The sequence below is a fragment of the Cyprinus carpio genome, chromosome A21 (genome assembly GCF_018340385.1).
Source record: "Cyprinus carpio isolate SPL01 chromosome A21, ASM1834038v1, whole genome shotgun sequence".
Taxonomy (NCBI): domain Eukaryota; kingdom Metazoa; phylum Chordata; class Actinopteri; order Cypriniformes; family Cyprinidae; genus Cyprinus; species Cyprinus carpio.
The window spans coordinates 3,202,261-3,223,590 of record NC_056592.1 but is presented as its reverse complement, the minus strand read 5'-3'; the positions used below and the strand labels follow the sequence as shown (position 1 = coordinate 3,223,590).

At 33.6% G+C, this 21,330-nt stretch overlaps 1 protein-coding gene across 8 annotated transcripts in view; it reads right to left on the bottom strand.

Annotated features, from left to right (window-relative positions):
- LOC109065214 (rap guanine nucleotide exchange factor 1-like) overlaps nucleotides 1-21,330 on the bottom strand; it is a 37,116-nt gene that overhangs the window by 9,243 nt on the left and 6,543 nt on the right. Inside the window, exons 2-11 of one of the 8 annotated variants that reach the window (XM_042778568.1) lie at nucleotides 12,218-12,360; nucleotides 10,065-10,243; nucleotides 9,792-9,948; nucleotides 9,621-9,709; nucleotides 9,392-9,544; nucleotides 7,582-7,644; nucleotides 5,862-5,982; nucleotides 4,684-4,870; nucleotides 4,129-4,602; nucleotides 2,835-3,040 (exon numbers count right to left, since the gene is read on the bottom strand). In XM_042778568.1, the coding sequence (XP_042634502.1) occupies nucleotides 2,835-3,040; nucleotides 4,129-4,602; nucleotides 4,684-4,870; nucleotides 5,862-5,982; nucleotides 7,582-7,644; nucleotides 9,392-9,544; nucleotides 9,621-9,709; nucleotides 9,792-9,948; nucleotides 10,065-10,243; nucleotides 12,218-12,360 (1,772 nt within the window). The remainder of the gene's footprint in view (nucleotides 1-2,834; nucleotides 3,041-4,128; nucleotides 4,603-4,683; nucleotides 4,871-5,861; nucleotides 5,983-7,581; nucleotides 7,645-9,391; nucleotides 9,545-9,620; nucleotides 9,710-9,791; nucleotides 9,949-10,064; nucleotides 10,244-12,217; nucleotides 12,361-21,330) is intronic. The other 7 variants (XM_042778569.1, XM_042778570.1, XM_042778571.1 and 4 more) reach the window with 7 other exon arrangements.

Sequence of the window (21,330 nt, the reverse complement as noted above, 5' to 3'; positions counted from 1 at the left end):
TTCCACAGACACTCAGAGGAAGGAGCGAGGAAAAGAGAAAAAAAACTTACATATGGTGCCTCACAATCTCTCTCACACACACACACACAAACACACACACACACGTCACCTACTCAACAAAATGCTAAACTTTTTCCTTAGGCTAACACACACACACACACATAAACATCATATTGCTTCTGCTCTGACCTCTAAGGTCAGGGGTCAAGAGCACAGAACATTCCGGGACAATTCCCAGATTCCGTTACCATGACAAACTAGTCCCTAAAACTCATCACCAGGGAAAAGAACTCAGTAATAGTATCTCAGGTCAGTAATAACTAGTGTTCTGTTAGTATTATAATTCCTTACATTTATAATTATTTGTGTACTTTTAAAAGAATGTATTATTATTTTGAGTTAACTTTTATTTTTTGTTATTTTCAGTTTTCATTCCAGTTTGTTATTTTATATGCTTTTGTAATTTTAATTCGTTTTTTAAATAATTGTAACCATTTATATTTCAATTTATATATATATCAAATTTGTTTAAGTGTCATCTAATATTTTTATTTTATTTTAAAATATTTATATCAATTAACAAAAACCATTTTAAAGTTTTAGTCAACAATAACAACACTCGTAATAATAAAAGAATATTTTTTTAAGTGTCATTTTATATTTTCCGAAGTCTTATATATATTTATATATATATTTATATATATTATATATATATATAGAAAAAAATATATATATATATCTAAAAAAAAAAAAAAAAAAAAAAAAAAAAAATATATATATATATATTATATTATTTATTTTTTTTTTTTATTTATTTATATTTTTTTCAGTGAGGACAGAACAATGGTTTAATGCTAGAAACATTACATGTCAGGCTTAATCAGGAAATTTTTTTTTTTTCTGGTGGTGCTAAACAGTAGAGTATGAAATTCTAGACAAAATATCACAGCTTCATACGGCATAATGAGACTCATGAAACATGCGGGAAGAGCTGATCTGCTCAAATGCACTACTGAAAATAACTGATAAAATCCCTTCATATAAACAATGGCACCTTCTAAAATTCTAGAGATAAAAAGATACCGTCAAATAATTCACCTCTTTTTTCTTCATATAAAAAATGGCACCTTCTAAAATTTTCACCTCTTTTGATGCAATGAGCAGAATGTCTTTTATAAGCACTAGAAGTTATTAGTGATTAAATAGAAGTTATTAGTTAATCAAATGTAACTGGAGGCCAGAGTTAGTCAGTAAAAGTCAGTAAAATAATAACTTATCTGCTGGGCATCCATGAGCACAGACCCAAAACTTAGTTTTAATGCTACATTAAGATTAAAAAGCATTTTCATAAGCTCTGGAATTAAACCTTAAACCCAGATAAACTGATAAATGAAGATTAGATAAGCTTTTAGACTTAAACTTTAATTCAGCTTCGGTTCTGGTTCCAAAAGTCACCAAAAAATTTTTTAAAAAAAGAGGCAAAGTGGACTCACAAACTCAAGTCCCATATGAACAGTGGTTTAAAAAAAAAAAAAATGGTGTAATATTATGACAAAACCATGAGACGTGAAAAATGAAGAGCACGTGTGTGTCCAAACCACACACAAAATGACCAGAACACACTGAAAACAGATGATACATAAGCAAACATACAATAAACATTATGGGCAAATATTCTGCTCAAGAAGTAATTGTTAAATCTTTTTAAAATTTAGATTAAATGTTGAAATTTTGATTTTTTTTTTTATATTTAAAGAGAGAGGATCATATATTTTGTAATTCTTCACGTGCGCGTCACGTATCCTGACTGCTCAACACTCACCACAAGTGTGGTCAAAGAGGCGTGGCCACTGAGGAAGGAGCTAGACACTGATAGGCTGAGACCAAGAGCAGGCTCCGCCTCCTCCAGAAGCCCAGCAGGAGGAGGGAGAATTGAAAAAGAGGAAGAGGAGGATGAAGGAGGAGGAGAAGTGTAGGAGGCCTAGAGCGTAATACAGAAACATGGAACAGGGCAGAAAAGAGAGAGAAAGAACAAAAGATGAAATCAGGTTAAAAAGAAAGAAAGGCAAAGTGAGTCATATCAAGAAAAAAAGTAGAAAATGATTTAAAGGCAATATGAAATTTAATGCTTTTACATTCTTTTTTTTGAATATATATCATTATTTCTATATCATGTATTTAATTATTTACATTTACTATATTATAGAACTCTCACGGATGTAATAACGTTATTTTATTTAGTAAGAAAGTAAATAGGGTTAATTGGGATTTTCATGTTGCCTTTAAAAAAGAAGAGAAGAAAAGCGCACCAGAAGAGAAGAAAACTATGAGCTACTATATATCTAAATATATAGAATAAAAAAAAAAACTGAAAGTTATATATGTATAAGTACATATATAACATTTATTTTCTTAATTATACATATATAACATTCAGGATTTGTTTATATAACTTTCTTTTAGGAAAAGAAATAACAATTCCATTAAATAAATCTTAATTAAATTTGCACCAGAAATTAAGAGATGATGTGTAATAATAGGATAAAGATGCTGCTGTGGCACAAATTCTTCCCACAGCATGTGAGTTCTGGCTTTGGAACCCAATCTAATCTGTAACTATTTTACAAAAAGCAAAAAAAACATAGCTAATCCGTATTTTCCAGTTGACTTTACAGTGACCCTGACGTGGCCACCAAGACAGTCACGTGTTGCCTAATCTAAAGAAGCTCCGTTTGACCTCTGACCTTCAGGAGCTTAACCTCTGCCCTGCTGCATGCTCCGCGTCCTCAGGCACAGCTCACTGATAACACGCATGCACATGGATCATAACTCACCAGCTGTCTCTGTTTGGGAGGCAGCGCTGGCGGTGGGACGGGTTCGTGGACGGAGTCCGAGCTGCTGTAGGAATCGTTGAAGCCGTAAACCTCCTGAAAGCGCTTGTTCCTCCGCTGCTCGTAAATACTCTCGTTCTGAGGCATCTGATAGAAGACGGACGGTTGTGGTTCAGAGTAATCCTCCACAAACTGCATGTACTGGAGGACTACAGAGAGAAAAGAGTTACACACGTGAAAGAGGCATTTTCTTGATTTCTATTTCATAAAAAATAAAATAAAAAACTACAGTATACTTTATTTAAACCTATGAAAATGCAGATCCTGTTGTAAATAACAGTGAAAAATCATTAAAAATTACATTAATAACATGAGAAAGAGAGAAGTGTTTGCATTTTGGTACGGAGACCTGACAGGCTTAAGTAATTTAAAAATATTAAAATCTTACAATGGGCTTATTTTCTTATGCAAAATATAAGATTTATTTCTAGATGTGGTTTTGAAGTTTTATGCTCTCTAGTAATGGTATTTTTTCAGTTTTGTGTGCTTTATTGGCATGACAAAAAGTGTAAATTTTATTTCTAAATTTGCACAAATAAAGCAAAATAACAAATGCAAGTGGTAAAATAAAACTAAAATATAAAAAATAAATAAATTAAAAAAAATTATAATAGGAAATTCAATTTATTAAATTAAATAAATATTAAATAAATAATTAATTGTATTAATATTTACTTTGAAAATAAAATATTTAAACATTTTTTATTAATAAAAATATTTATTAAATACAATATTTATGTAATGCAGAACTAACAGTTTAACATGCAGTTAAATGTGCAAAAAAACAGGTATTTGCTTGGTTTCTATTTTTGTATCACAAAAAAATACTATATATGTATATAAATATTTATATAAATAAAAAACAATAACATTTTATTATCATTTAAATCAGCATAAAGACATACAATAAATAATACCATGTTGTATACATATTATACAATTTATATAACAAATTACTTTTTGATTTACAGTAATTATATGAGACAGAGAGTGTAATGAGAACTTACAGGTATAGTTCATTTAATTTATAAGTCTTAATTAATTAAAAATATTGAATTTACTGATTAGGCAATGCATAAAATCTTAAATGACCCTAAAAAAATGGACTTCATTTTCTTATACAAAATATAATTTGATATTCATATGTTTTACGAATTATGACCCAGATATTTTTCTGGATGGTATTTCAAGAGACTCTTAATAAAAAAATGTTAAAATACAAAAAAAATTCCCTTACTCTGTTTGCCCTTCTTCTCTGGCAGCGGCGGCGGGCTGTCGGCGTCTGTACACTGTGAGAGGTCATCTCCTCCGTTGACCTGCGGCAGCGGTGACGCCGGCATCACCAGAGGGAACGGCGGCGTGGGCTGCTCCTCTTCTGACAGGTTATCGTAGTGCGATGGGAGGCGCTCGTAAAGAGGGTACGCTGATATGATCGGCGCCGACCGCCGCTTCTTCTGTGGGAGGGCGGGGGGAAGCACGCTATTGGTCCGTCCAGGTGTGAGGGGCGGGGTCCAGTACTCCAGGGAAGCCTGACTGGTGACGGGAGCGCTGAAACGCGGGTGGGCGGGGGCCTGGGCGGGGCTTAACGACTGAGACTCCCCGTGGCATTCTGGGAGAGGGCTCAGACTGCTGCCAGTGCCCGTCGGAAACGGTAAAGGCTCGGACACGGATAGATCCTGATGCAGGAAGTCGTAATCGGGATCATATCCCTCTATAGACAAAGAAAGAGAGGATCACATCCTGGTAAGTACTCAAAAATCTTCAACTTTTATTGGTAATAATGTTTGCATACCTAGTGTTTCACAGCTAGTGTTGCGAGAGCACTGGCCGCTGTCTCGCTCCAGAGATGAGAGCTGCTCATCGGACTTGCTGAGTTTTCCCATACTGTTACAGGGGGACAGACGAGGCGAATCCCCGCCGTACGACTGGCTCCCACCGGAGAAACGCCTCTGCAGGAGATCCACGTCAAACTCCTGCTGCTTTAAACACAGAACATGCAACAACAACTCAAGTACCAAACAACCTGTATGTGGTTTTGAATTGCATGTCTTTGTGATGAAGGTTTATGCTTTTTCTTATAAACATTATAATTTTTTCTCAGTTTGAGCTTAATTGGTATGACAAAAACTGTACATTTGCATTATAAAAATAAATGCAAATGAAACAAAATAACAATAGTACAAATGGTAAAATATAATGTAAATAAAAAATCTAAAATAAAATGGATATAAATGAAAACCTATTAAAACTAAATTAAAACAACTTTTAATTAAACAAAATATTTAACAAAAATAATTTAATAGATTATGTTTTAGCATTACTTTTAATATTTTTTTATGAATGTTATAGGTAATTTGGTCCTGAATGTTGATTGGTCGAAGCAGCGTTCCAGCCATGCTGAAGTACATAATTTTACTGCACAGCACCCATAGAGAAAAACTATCAAACTTGTATTAACTAATAAATTAATAGCCTGCTAATCAACAGTTTGACCAACAAAGGGATATTTTCAGCAGGATAAATTTTTTTATTTTTTGAAAATGTGTCCTTAGTATTTAAATTTTTATTTCTTAAATCTGCTCTGTGAGTTAACGCTGTTAATATTTATATTAGTATTTATTATTTATTTTTTGTTAATATTTTTATTTTCATATTTTTATTTTAATAAAATTTTGTTAACTGCTTTTTTAAAAAATATTTCTAAATAGTTTATTTTTTTTCACATTTACTTCTCATCTCATCTACTATTTTTTATTTATTTAAGTTCAGCTGTATTTCAATTAACAAAAATGTTTTTTTAATAGTTATAGTTATTGATACGAACACTGATCCAAACACCATTCAATATTACACACTTCACTTTCAAGTAAAGAAATCAGCATTAGGGTTGTTGTTGTGGTTGAAAAAATAATCAATAATCAGGCCATCTCAGCGAGGTCAAAGGTCAAGGGTCGTGCTCAGGTGCTGTACCTGTCTCAGAGCTCCAGGAGGCAGGTTGAGACCACATGGGACTCGACTCATCGGCGCTACCACGGCAACACGTGTGGGGGAGGTGGCCGACTGTCGCTTCTTGGGAGGCAGAGCGGGCGGGCTACGGCACAGTATGCAGAAATATGCAAATGAGCTCACAAGTATGAAACAAACACTGTAACGAGGTCAAACGAAATGAGCACAGACAGTCTACACATAATTAGTGAGAGTCTAGCCTGGAATTTAATTGGACACACGCACACACACATAAGAGTAGCACAGCAGTGGAATGCGTGGGCGGTGAGTTCAAATCTTGGGTTTCCCTGACGATTCTTTACACTTCAATGAAGCTCCAGGAGGTAACCATGGAAACATTAGAATAAACTAATCATAGAACACCCAGTGGGAGGGATCAGAGCGGGATGCGGCGCTAGTCAACAATCCTGATGGAATGCACAGGATTCCATTTGGAATTTTTGGAATAATTTGCAACAATTCATAAAGGATCCAAATGGGAATCAGTTAGAATCTTCTAAGGATTGAATTAAATTACAACTAGATAAACAGAAATTAAGTTTTAGAATACTGTCAAGAAAAAAAAAAAGAAAATCTGTCAATTTACCCTCAAGTTTCTTTCTTCTGTTGAGCACAAAAAAAAAAGAAGATATTTTGAAGATTGCTGGCAACCAAAACAGTTGATGTTTTTTTCTCTCTACTATGGTAGTCAATGACTACCGTAAACTGTTTTGTTTACCAATAATTTTTGTGATCAACAGAAATGTTTAATTTTTGGGTGAACGATCCCTTTAATGGAGTTTTATTTGATACATTCTGAAAAAATATTTTATGATGCACTAAAGGAGCATTTCATTCTATTGAGAATTACAATAATCCTATTGACACTAAAACTGAAACTAAAACCATTCAAAAAATAAAAAATTCAATACTTCAGTAAAATTTCAATAAAATAAACATTAACTGAAATAAAGTAAAATATAAACTTATTTCAGCCCGTTGCCAAGGTAACATTTCTCATCTTCATTTAGTTTAACTTAATGTATTAAAATAACAAACTAAAAATTAAATAAATGAATAAAAATTACTTAAAATTATTGTTTTAGCCAGTTGCCAAGAAAATATTAATAATATTTAGTTAAATTTTTTAATATAAATTTAAAAAATTTGAATAAAAACTATTAAAATTTTTAATATATCTTAATTAAAAATTTTTTTATAAAAATTTTAATATAATAATTAAAAATTTTAAATCTATTGATGATTGATGATACTAAAAAAATTTGAGATTTTCACTCAGAATTTGCTAGTAAATTAAAAAAAAAATACAAAGAAATGGTGAGTAACAAGTTGAATTACATGTAAAATTTTGAAGTAGAAAGAAAAAGTATTTTCTTGTAAAAACATACTTGAATAGTTTTTTTTTTTTCAAGCTTCAAAAACAAACAAAACATGAAAATTATTTTTTAAATTGTATGAGTTATTCCATTCACATTCTTTAAGGATTTTCAAACAAGTCTTCATTGGTTAGCCATGCAAATTCACTGCAGTCAGGCTTTCCTCTGATTGGCCGTCACTCTGCAACGTGTAATCCAAGTGGACGCACACTGCCACACAACCACATGCAGGTAAGTGCCGCGTCCAATCAGGGAGGCCGAGGGGTGCAACTGTGTGATGTCAAAATGCACACCACTGGCTAACATACGTTTCCATCGCTGTGGCCCTCCGCTGCCCGGCAACAGGATCGGAGCACAACTGCATCCTGTTCCTGTCCCAGGACAACCAAACGATCACAGAGTACAGAGAAAGAGGATGAACAAACGATTCCAGAGAAATAACACAAAAATGAATGAAAATGCAGAAAGAAAAGAACGATGTGTGATTGAAAGACACAGAGATTGACAGAAAAATAGAAACTGGTTGAAATAAAATGGTTTAGTTTATAAATAGCTTAGTGTATAAAAGGATAAATTGATTAGAGGAGATTATTTGCTGAATTTTATATGATTGATTTTGAGGATGTGAGGGATGGGATTTGAGTTTGTTGGATGTATGTACATGAAAGTACTCAAACATTGGCTGATACTGATGCAAAATTGAGTGCAGGTGGCTGATGGCCGATAAAACGCCATTATATATTAAAATATTAGAGACACACTGCTAATAGGTTTGAAATTGCCAATAAAATTGGTTTATTTATTTATTTGTTGACCAGTTTTGAAAATTTTTTTTTTTTTTATAAGGCTGTTTTTTTTCAGAGGTTAGTGATGAATGATTTAGTTGTTTCTAAAAGTAGAAACAAATATTTTAAAAAGTTAACTAGACATTTTAAAAAAAACTTATTTAAAAAAGGCTATAATATAAATTATTAAAATATTAAAAAATATAATTATATACAATAATAATGAGATGTGCATTAAATATCAACATAAAATTATATTTATTTGGCATAATATTAACTGAGTTGAACTTGACATTAAAAATTGTAAGTTGAAAAAAATTATAATATCAAAAAATTCTAAATATTATTCATTTTTTTTGGTGAATTTTTTGTTGAATTTTTGTTTTTGATTGTGTTTTTGTTCAAATTTCCATTGCAAAAACTCAAAAAAAACAAACTGATAATTAAATGTGACCTGCAGAAGTGTGATATTTTGAACAAAATACAGCTCTGAACTATAGCCTTGTTTTCACTGATGTTGAATTAAATATGCCATGTACTCTGACTTAAGTAAATAGCTAACGTGATCTCATGCACCATCCACACACACCTCTTCTCATCAGGTAACTCACAACCATCTATATTTCCCCTTTGAAGAAATTGTGTATGATGCTTATTTTTCTCCTACATGTCTCTTATATAGTTCAGTCTCTTATCACAGACAAAAAGTAAACGGAAAAACAAACCTCTGCTTCGGAAGCCAGGCGCCACCGAGAGAGGATGCTGTTGAATGTGTGTGTGTGTGTCTATCGAATGTGTTCTCATTCAAATATATTTAGATGCTTGCTTGTGGAAAAAAAGCAGATTTAAGAATGAACATGACTCATCTGAGGGAAATTACCATCACTAAAGATACTACATACTGCAACTGCTTAGTACATGCTAATATACTTCCTGAGTATACACTACAGCACACACTAACTACCGCAAACTAAAGTGTACTTGATGTTCACCTCATCAATGCATCCTACGCAGTACACAAGCATATTTACCTTAATCTGTCAGCTGTAAAGGAAACAGTGAGGCATCAAATGATTTGGGACACAACCAATATGAAGCCCTGTTTGGAATGGCATCTTATTCAATATGTATTCTGAGCAACTTTCTGTATGCATGGAATTCTTCCATGAGCTACTACGTTTACGAGAAAGCAATCCCACAATGCAACAAGCTCAATCTTTTGATTTCAAGTGCGAAAAATGAACTCAGAATTAAAATCTACTTTTTAAGGAAAAGATTCTTTTTGAGTTTTGTGAACCCACAAACAACAACTTCCAAAGCCACGCCCCCTCACCTGTGCTCTGCCAGTTTAACTCCTGGCAGAGGAGGTTTGGGCGGAGCAACCTCTTCCTCTGACATGTCAGTCAAACTGTCAGTGGGCGTAACAATGGGCGTGGTCTTACTCAGGATGGCCTTCTCTCGTTCAGTTAGAGGATTTTCACACACACTGAGATAGAGAGACAAACATTATTAACTGTCACTATGCAAAATGGATAAATTCATTTTGGCGTTTGTGACTGTACCTCTCAGTTTTGACCACAGGAGGCACTGGTTTGTTGGGGGACGTCGGGGACGGTTGCTCCTGTTTCTCTATAGTGAGTTTCACCAGCTCCTGTTTCAAACACACACCCTCGGGTTATAAATATGCCTGTGTTGTTTTAACCTTGTCACAAATGCACTTTTCATCCCCTCACCTTCACACCATCCAGCACAGCTTTGATCACCGTGGTGACGGTTGTTACAGTGTCCTTGTCGTCGAGGTCGATGCCCTCCAGCATCACCTGGTCAGACCAGCGAATCAGATTTGCCAAACTCTGATAGACGCAGTTATGACAGGAGGACACTGCCGAGCTGCGGTTACAGAGAGGGATTTAAATATAAGAAAAACTGAAAGAGGGCTGCCTGCAAAGAAAACAGTACATGTTGAAATACCATGTTAATATTGTTTTGTTATTGCTGGTACACACCTGTGCTGTATCCGAGCCTCGACTTGCATCAGAGGCAATATGGCCTCCAATACTTTACTAGCCGAACCAGGAAGCATCTGCAAAACTTTCGTATCGACGCTCATCTTGTCCACAATCGTCTTAAAGTAACGTAGAGCACTCACCACCTCCTTCTCCTGTTCCTCCAATCGACTCACCTTCTGTTAGAAGACAGGAAGGAAAGCTGATTTTTTGCTGTGAGAGCAGCAATAGACTTACTGCACCGAGTTGAAATAGAGCAGTAGTGGTATTATTCTACCGATATGAAGCTGTGATTTAAAGTTTACAGGCATATAGCTGCAGTAGAGCTACTTTACAACTTAAAGCATACAGTTCATGTTTGCTAACAGAGCGGCACTAGAGCTGCTGTAGAGTTAAGTGGTTATATAGTTTATTTGTACTGATGTAGAGGGGTGGTAAGGTTACTGTGGAGTTCTAAGGCTGTAAAGTTGATGTTTACAGTGATAGAGCAGCAATAGATTTACTGTACTGTAGAACTACGTGCAGCAGTAGGGTTATTCTACAGCTAAGAAGGTGTGGAGATAATCTTTACAGAGACAGAGGTTCAGTAGAGCTATTGTAGAACTTAAGCATAAAGTTAATGTTCACAGACAGTTGCAATAGAGTTAAAAGGGTATACAGTTGATTTGTATTGATGTAGAGGGGTAGCAGGGTTACTGTAGAGTTTTGAGTGTGGAGAGTTCATGTTTACTGTAGTAGAGCAGCAGTAGATTTACTACAGAATTGAGAGTAGAGATTTAACTGTAGTAGAGCAGCAGAAAATGAATTATGTCATTAATGACTCACCCTCATGCCGTTCCGAACCCGTGAGACCTCCAAAATGTACATTTGATGCTTCAACAAATTCTAACGGACCCTCTGATGTCACATGGACTACTTTGAAGATGTTTTTATTACCTTTTTGGACGTGGTCAGTATACCGTACATACATTCTCAATGGAGGGACAGAAAGCTCTCGGACTAAATCTAAAATATCTTATACTGTGTCCGAAGATGAACGGAGGTCTCACGGGTTTGGAACGACATTGAGGGTGAGTCATTAATGACATAATTTTCATTTTTGGATGAACTAACCCTACAGAATTGAGAGTAGAGAAGTGGCCATAGAGTCACTGCACAGTTCAGAGAGTTGTGTTTAGAATTACAGTAGAGGTAGAAGAGTGGAAAGTTCATGTTTACTGTGGTTGAGTAGCAGATTTACTGTAGATTTGAAAGTACTGTACATTAATTAGGAATGATGGAAAATTTATTTTTTTATTGGTTGGGTAGTTGTGTTTTTATTGTTGAGTTGAGATAGAGCAGCAGTGGAGTTATTTTACTGACAAGAAGGTGTGGAGATAATCTTTACAGAGATAGAGCTGCAGTAGAGATACTGTAGAATTTAAAGCGTTCAGTTAATGTTTACAGACAGAGCAGCACTAGAGCTGCTGTAGAGTTAAGAGGGTAATAGGGCTATTGTAGAGTTCTGAGGGAGTAAATTTAATGTTTACTGGGGTAGAGCGGAAGCAGTTTTCCAATAAATGGAAAGTTGATATTTGAAGTGATAAAGCGGCTACAGAGTTACAATAGAGTTGAGGTAGAGCAATAGATTTACTGCAGAATAAAGAGTTAATATTCATTGATATAGAGCGACTGTAGAGTTACTGCACCGCTGAGAGGTTTGCATTTACAGTTAAGCTGGAGGGAGGAAAGTTAATGTGTACTGTGGTAGAGAAGTAAATTTACTCCAGAATTGTGAGTAGAGAGTTACGTAATATTCATTGATATAGAGTGACTGCAGAGTTACTGTACAGTGGACAGGATTGTGTTTAGAGTTAGGGTAAAGTTCTGTGGGTGGAAAGTTAATGTTCACTGTGGTAGAGCAGCACTAGATTTACTGCAGAACTGAGAGTAAAGAGATAATCATTGATATAGAACGACTGTAGAGTTACTGTACAATTGAGAGGGTTGTATTTAGTTATGGTAGAGTTAGAAGGGAGGAAAGTTCAGTTCACTGTGGTAGAGCAGCAGTAGAGTTACTATAGAGTTTGAAGGGTGGAAAGTTAATGTTTATTAATGTAGAGTTACAGTAGAGTAACTGTAGAACTTATAGGGAGTGGATAGAGTTGCTCTACCTTGTTGACAGGTTTCTCTGGAGTCGTCACCGTAGGCTCTGGCTGGAGCTGTTTGCTTTTCTTAGATGGAGTTCGTTTAATCTTCGGGGAATGAAATTTCATTAATTTCATCGTGAAAGAGGAGAGGTGAGACTTCTGGGATTCTGAAAAAAAAAACCCCACCAAGGATAAATTCACAAAATAAGCAAACAAAAAGAAATGAAAAAGAGAAGCTTTTGCATCAAAAAAAAAAAAATAATCTTTTGTCCGTCACAGACCAAAAAACTCTAGATAATTGAGTAAATTCATTCTGGTTTCATCTACGTCTAATTCACAGCAGTGCTTTAGTTATCAGAGAGCTGACAGATATGTTTAGAGGGATGATCTATCACTGAAAGAGGAGGGTGGGATATCTACAACCTGCAATCAATGCAAGATCAGAGTCAATTTATATAATCAACACAATTAAACTATACAAATAAACATAAACAAGCCTCACTGGCGATAAACATCACCAAACAAACGTGCTCCCACAGGCAATTACATAATCTAGAATCCCTGTTTGTGGGGTTTTATCATAATTGGAGTTTTATAGGCCATATTTATAGAGAGAAAGAGAAAGAGACACATACAAGCAGCTGATGTATTTCTGAATTTATCTCCATGTTCAAAGAAAGATCTGCTGTTAAAAAAAAAAATACTCTCACATGCTCAATTTCCACTCACATTAACACAAACTAAGCTGTACAGCTCATTTAGAAACATTATGATTATGACATCACAGCATTGAGACCATTAACACGAGACTGCCTGCATTTACACAATAATTACTCAGTATTTACAAATTTTAGCCCATTGTGATAAACAACAGAGTGATGTATGGCACTTTGAAATGTTTATCCAATCATAATAGAGGTCGAATTCTTAAAGGTACAGAAGCAAAACAGACTGTTTAATAAAGATATAAGTATGTAATTTCTGCATGACTACCATTACCAAACAAAATAGTCAGAGGAGGTGGAATATGGTCAAGATAGAATTGTGTACTTAGTCTAGAGAGCCTAAGTACATAGACACTCTCAAAACACATTTGAACTCTGACCTCTTGAGAAAAAACACTAGACACAGCAGTGCGTGTGATTTGGGGGGATAAAAATGCAGGAAATTACATGTCATGTGTGTTTTGGTGTGTATATTGACAGCCATTGTTGCAGAAAAGGGCTCTGCCTTTCCGTTCAGAGTGTGCTCGGAACAATGCCTTCTGGGTAAACCAGAAAAGTCGTATTGTAACTAACATGGGTGGAGCCATTATGCTCTAATACACACACATACAACTCTTAATTACCCTCACTCACAAGCATGCATGGTGGGCATATTAAGGCCTGTAGGGTGAAAGGAAAAGCATTGGAGCGAGGGAAATGTAGTATTTGAACTGTAACCACCACTAAAATCCATATTACACACCAGCACTCACCAGTCAACCTCTGTAATAATGTGTGTGTAAGTGGGTGTGTCACACAAAGTTAATGTAGTTATGACTCAGACCTATTATTGTGTAATTTAAAGGATGATTTCACATGCAGTGATGAGTAACAACCAGCATTATTTTAGTATCATTAACATACATAAACTACATAGTTTTTGTTAATATTGTTCTTTTTTCAGTTTTTATTTAATGTTTCAGTCGTTGTTTTATTGATTTATTTATTTTTAAGAAATTTATTTAAATTTATTTACCAGATTTAATTTATTGAGTTTCATACTTCAACTTAAACGAAATAAAAATAAGAAATACTTTCTGTGTATCTGTGATTATTTTATTTCCGTTTATGTTTATTTTATTTCAAAAAGTGATGTTTTTATGGTTTTAGTTAACTAGAATAACCCTATTAACAACCACCAGGACTGACAGATGCACGCAGAGCACTCATTTTTGAAAGCAGTATGTAGTATGCATAGAATGCCTATATGACCTACTACATTTGATTTGACACAATGTGCAGTATGCAACCGGAGCAGGAATATAAATGCAAATGCTGCACTTGACCTTCCATGTCCAGTGTGATAGATGAACCAGAAGTGGCATCAATCTGATTCATCATTTGATCTCTTTTATTTTTACAAAACTGTTTTAAATATAATATCAGATGACAACTGGACACCACTCGCTGAATTAAAGATGCAAAACAGAAATGCTTGTTGTATAGTACATAGTGTCTCACATATGTGACCCTGGAGCACAAAAGCAGTTTTAAGTCTCTGGGGTATATTTGTAGCAATAGCCAAAAATACATTGTGTTAAAATTATACAGTTTTATTTTATGACATAAATCATTAGGATATTAAGTAAAGATCATGTTACATGAAGATATTTTGTAAATTTCCTACTGTAAATATATTAAAACTTAATTTTTGATTAGTAATATGCATTGCTAAGAATTCATTTGGACAGCTTTAAAGGTGAAAACCATACATCAATAGAACGATTATTTATTCAGCTTTCAGATGATGTATAAATTTCAAAATATTTACCCTTATGACTGGTTTCGTGACATTTTTGTCACATATTATAAAAAATAAAAAAACAAATGTCATTAAGCAATGCCATTAAGAACAAACAAACAAAAAAAAATCATTACACAAAAAATTTACATGCATTTTTACGTGCGTTATTTTGGCAGCAAGCAATACATTTCCAAAAAGATGGACATTGCAAACAAAATCTCAAACCAGTTTCTAAACTCTCAATGGTTTAGTAGATTAAAACTAGAAATAATTAGAGTAAAACATCAGAAAGCACTGGAACAACAAGACTTGATCTACAAAACACATCTCTCACTACCATGACAACAAATTACTGTGCATTAAGTTAAAACCACAATTTTGGTTTAGTGCATATATTAATCTTCAACAACTATTATTGTTGCAACTTGTTCGTTCATTATTATGGCTAGAACTGTCACTGTCTTGGCTGACAAATAACTCTGGTTAATTTAATTTCCTTTTTTTGTTGACAGTATAAGCTTAATACACATGCATCTAAAACACTGAAATCATACATTTATTGCACGTTTCTTTAAGGCAAATATTGATAGAAATAAAATGACATGAATAATAATATTTTACATATGAAAATCTTCAAGTTTCAAGTGCACTATTATGACAGTTATTACAAATACCTGTGATTAGATTTGGAAAGATGCAACAATGGTGGCAGGCCTAATTGAGATGCATTATGGGTAACCCTGAAGCTGTGCTTTAAGTCTGAGTAAATGACTCTGTCAATCAAGTCCCAGTTAATACAGAACACTTCAACAGACAGGCTAATGTATTGCTCTGAACTATAGCACACTTTCCTCCCTCATTCCGCCCGAGGGAGTGTTTTCACTCTTTAATGGAATGCTGATAATATAGATTGACGGAAAAACAGAGAGGAAGGCATCAAAAATTTGCTACATCCTTCAAACCATGTCCAGACTAATGAACACACGTCTAAACACACGGGCAGGCACTAGAAAAATTAATTCAGGAATAGGAAGCCACGCCCAAATACTGCATCACTTCCTGTCCAGCGACCCCATGGCAGCAGACAGCACTGCCTGATCTCTGGTTCGGCATGTACACAAGAAAGTACTCAAGTCTCCTAACTCCTGTCACCTGTAGGTCACAGCCACCACTTCCTGCTTTAGCCTCAGTCCAACCCATCAACTTCCTGTCTGGCTCCAGTAATATTGTAAATATACAATATTTTTTCACATATTACAGTCAAAATTATTATTAGCAGTGTTTTTATTTGAAACAGCGCTTTCTAAGGACAAAATCATACCTAGTAATCACATTTAGAGCTAATAATTTCAATAAAGCCCTAAATATAAGTCTTTAATATTAGTAGTGGTGCTTAAGTTTGTTGCCTTTGAAGCTTCACGAGCGATGGTAGATACAGATTCAACACTTAATAAATACAAACATTTAACTAAATAATATTGTATTTACATAACTCTTTTTATTTACTTTACTTTTTTTACTTAAATGTAGTTTTGTTCTTAGGTTGTCATCTCTTAGTATAATACAAATACAATACAAATACAAAAATGCTAATACTAGGAGTAGTTAATGCATTTATTAACCTTAAAAAATTAATACGTTTTTCACTTACCATTTTACAAAACAAGTCTGTCAAAGTCTGTCCTTATAAATATAATTGTTTCTTAAAGTATAACACAAATACAATAAAATACAAAAACTAACTAACTAACAATGAGCAAAATATTTTTTGCGGCATTTATTAATAGATGTTAGTGTTAGTTAATTAAAAAAAGTTTTTTTTTGGGTCCATCTTACAAAACAAGTCCTACAGGATAACTACTACTACTACTGATAAACTAATTTAAATAATGTATCAATATGGCGATATTTATTTTGAATTCAAGATATTTTGAAAATATACACGTTTATAAATAAACCATGAAATGATGTCTATGACTGTGAAGTCTCTCTATGCAAGTTTCAGAAACAGTGAGTATAATTTGTTTAAAAGGGATACAGATACTGTCAGGTTAGATTCAGAATCACCTGCACATGAATATAAATTTGTAATATGATCTTGTTAACATGCTCTTGTGTGAGTGAGCGTTTCAGATGAATCTAACCACACAATATGACAGGAAACACTATCAAGCGAGTCATAAATGAGCTGTGAAGACGAGAGGAGGAGGAGGAGGAGGTGAAGTGGGTTACTGGAGCAGACGTGATGTGCAGAGACTTACTCAAGTGAAAAAACACGAGTGTGATGCCAGCCGAAGAGCAGCAGACAGCGCAGAGATGACTTATCTGAACACGCTTACTAACCCCATTCAGTCGTGTGTGTGTGTGTGTGTGTGTGTGTTAGGTTCAGAAAAGACAGTCTCTGTTTTCACATGACAAATGCAAACACATTCTCTAAATGAAGCCTCATCCTTCATACTCAGACACACAGCAGGACTTCAAACTGAACACACATGAACTAAGACACAAACTTTCATTTCCATGTCACAAGGCTGTTAAGTAGCAAACATGCTGCTAAAATTCACAAAAGTCCACAAACTTGTTCAAACAATCAATTCACTAATCAATTCAAAATGATTCTTTGGTGGCATCACTCAAAAATGTTCAAAAATGCTAAGTATTGCTATATTGATGTGTATAAAATAAAGATTCAATATAATTTTTACATTCGTTATAGTGCAAAAACAGTGTGCAAAACATGCTTTGATTATTTATTTTTTCTTTAAACATTCTGAATACTTGATATCAATGTATGTTTGGATACATTTCATTCATAATTTGATGAACAGAGACTTCAAAAGAACGGCATTTATTTGAAATAGAAATCCTTTTGTAACAATTTTTTTTTTAAATTGATTTTTGATCAATTTAACGTATCTTTGTTGAATAAAAGTGTTATTTTTTTATTTTTCAAATCTATTTCAGACACTGAAGACTGGAGTAATGATGCTGAAAATTCAGCTTTGATCACAGCAATTAATTACATTTTACAATATATTCACATATATTAAATTGAAATAATATTTCACAATTTTAATGTGTAATACTGTATTTTTTTATCAAATAAATGCAGCCTTGTTGCAGAATATATTTCTTTCAAAAACATAAAATTTTACTATGCATGTATGCGGCAATATATATATATAAAAAAAGAAAATATAAATATCAATATACATGTTAAATATTCAAAAAATATGTTTTTAAATCTATTTTTATCTGTGTTTATATATATTTGGCTCAGCCATGATTAAACACACAGGCGTCATCCTCTGATCTAGAGTTCCACATTCCATCAAACAAACGCTCTCTATTTCTGCTCTTCTGCTTTACGTAATATCACACACACACACACACACACACACACACACACACACACACACACAAACTCTGTTGCCATGGTGATATAAGCAAAGAGACACATGTGATTGACGTGTGTCAGCTGAAATAAGCTTCTGTCTTCTCTCTGAGCAAGTGTCTCTAACAAAACAAATACAAAAACTCTTAAAGGGGTCAAGTTTCTTAGCCAAAATTTAGTTTTATAGAAACAATTAAATGCAAAGTTGCTGCACAATGAATACATGTTATGTAAATGTAGGCTGATATGTTAATATATTTAGTTATATATTATTATAACAAAAAACAAAAAACATCATAACTTGAAATAAATTGGTAACTGAAATAAAATAAAGTATAAAAAGATTACACTTATTTTATTTCAGCTAGTTTCCAAGGCAACATTTCTATTATTTTAACTTGATGTACTAAAAAAACTAAAATTTAAATAAAGAAATAAGAAAAACTATATAGGCATATTTAAAAACAACAAAAACTAATAAAAATGACTAAAACAACAAAATTGCTTAATCTTTAAAATTTAAATGAAACAGAAAATGTAAAAATTCAACAAAATATCAACAAAAACTATAAACATATCTCAACAATACTAAAATAAAACTGCTTTTAAGCTTCTTTTTTTTAACCATTTACTTTTTCTTCAGAAAATGTGAAAAACTCATTTATTTCAAATTCCTGTTTTTCCATGATTTGGTTTTTTTTGTATTATTTTTTTAATTTTATTTAAGTGTGATTCAGTCTGATAACGTTTTACAATAAAGTACATTTTGATAATTGTTTGTATTGCATTGGTTAACATGGATTAAAAGATGTTTTGTGATTTTTATTTTCTGATTTAAAAATATAGATTAGTAAATGTTAAAAATAACATTAACTTAGATAAACTTAATAAAAACTGTAGAATTATTACCTGTTCAACCATTTATTCATGTAAACTGATGTTAACAAAAGAAACTACTGTAAATGTTACTTTTAAATATTAAGACAATTCCAATGAAACAATGTGCAACATCATCAAATAACATCTGTTTCTCTGACTGTTCATATTTTCCCACAATGCAACTGCACTACTGTGCCTAGTGACATTTCAACACATTATGAGCCATTTCTGTTTGTTGTGATGTTTTGGAAATATCCAATAAAACCCTGAACGTGATGGGAACAAAATAATGAATATGCTTTCACAAACTCCACTTCAGTCTGCAGGGTTTCTGAGAGCACTTGTCACTGCGAGACAGTCAAAGTGTCAGGTAGCAGACAGACTGTACGTCAGGACTGATGGGGTTTTAATAGTTTGTGTTTGGTAAACAGAGCATTACGCAGCCTGAGAGCCAATGACAGCGCAGCAATGGGAGAAATGCATGAGGATTATCATTTCCGAATGCAAAACACTCGTTATCCGTCACTTGCTATCTCTCTCTGACACACACACACACACACACACACACACACACACACACACACACACGACCTTCTCCAGAGAGCCTCATCCTGTTCTCTAACACTGTTCCGGTCCTAAACTCTCGCTGTCTGGCCTTGGAAGATATCTAATAGAATTTCCGGATGTGTTTTCCCCATTTAGTTTCTCCAAGAGCACTGAAAAAAAATCATAAAACATGAACCAAAGCAACCAGCACCGAGATGAATAACATTAGAATTCAAAACAATGCTGTGCAGGTCAAAGACAAGACGTCCCATTTTGGTGTCCACGTCAAATTAAATTTACAAAGATGATTTTATACACATAAAAAGCATTTTAAATGCAAGTCAAGTCTATTATAAAGTTTCAAATAACTTTTGTGATAATACAATTTCAAAATATGGATTCCATCGTAACTCAAATGAAACAATATACCCATTCTGACCTGTATTTTTTAAAACTGCTATATAAAATATAGGATCATACTACATTTTTTAATATTTTAAACGTGCTGAAATATGGGTAAAACCTAGTGCTTTAAAGGATAGTGGCAAAGATGGGTAAATATTTAAAATGATTTAAAATGAGTCTTTTAATGTCATCTAAAGATTATTGTTCTAAATATGCCTGACAAGATTTTTTGGTATACAAACTATTGTCAATAAAAAATAAAAAAAAATCTGTAAATCATGGTAAAAATTTATGTTACGCATTATTTTTTCCCTTAGAAAAAATAAAATGAAATGGGACACATTCTAATGCAAAAAAAAATAAAAAAAAATAATCAAATTTCATCTTTGACCCATTTATTCACCATGAAATCAGAACTGACTCACTTTAACACAAGTTTCTGGTCTTACTGTGAATAATTCATTAGTAAAAATTATTTCAAATAAACATAATTTGCAATGTTTTATCAAAATGCTCAACCTTGGAAACAACTTTCCTTTTGTGGTGACATCACCAAGTCCACCTTTTTTTAACCCCTCCCCCTCAACCACCTGACTCAATGCTGCAATGCAACGCCCACTTTTCATAATCCAGTCAAAGGATTAAATGTAGTTCTTACATTTTTTTTTTCCTGTTTAACCGGGAATTACACTAGATTTCAGATGTAATACAGGTTCCAGACAGAATTACAGAGTAATCATCTTTTATGAGTGTGAATGAATGAACTACTAAATGTTAAATGTAATTGAATCAGTCAATGTCAATCATTTTCTTATTTTCCATATAGATAAAGTAACATTTGTTTTTTTTTTTTTTTTTGTTTTTGGTGATATTTGTTTTATCTTTTTTAGTATGGAAAGTAGAGAAATGAGAATACTGAAACTATCGGTTAAAACGATAATTTCTATCCTCTAAATCAGACGGGATGCTTCGATAGCACAATATGAACCCAGATGTTTGGCTTGAGTTACACAGAGCTCGATAGCAGATGGTTTAATATGATCTGAGGTTCTGCCATCAGCAGTTCTTAATGTCCTATTTTGGACTTACGGGCCTTAAAAGACGCTGGCACAGCAAAGGCCAAACATTCAAGAGCATGTTTCAGTGATAAAGTAGAAAGTTAAATACAATGTTTCTGATACAGGTATCACAACTATTTGGCTTCAAAACCATCATTTTCCTCTTTAGAGAAACTCAAACACATAAATAACCCAAACACATCAGTCTAACACGACCGTCTCATTCATCTCCTGCACAACCTGAACGACTTTCTCTGCACGGCTGTTTCTGGACGCACATCTTTGGGTTGGATCCACCCAGAGTTGGACTGGATGAAATGAGCACTTAGACAAAAGCCACACAACTG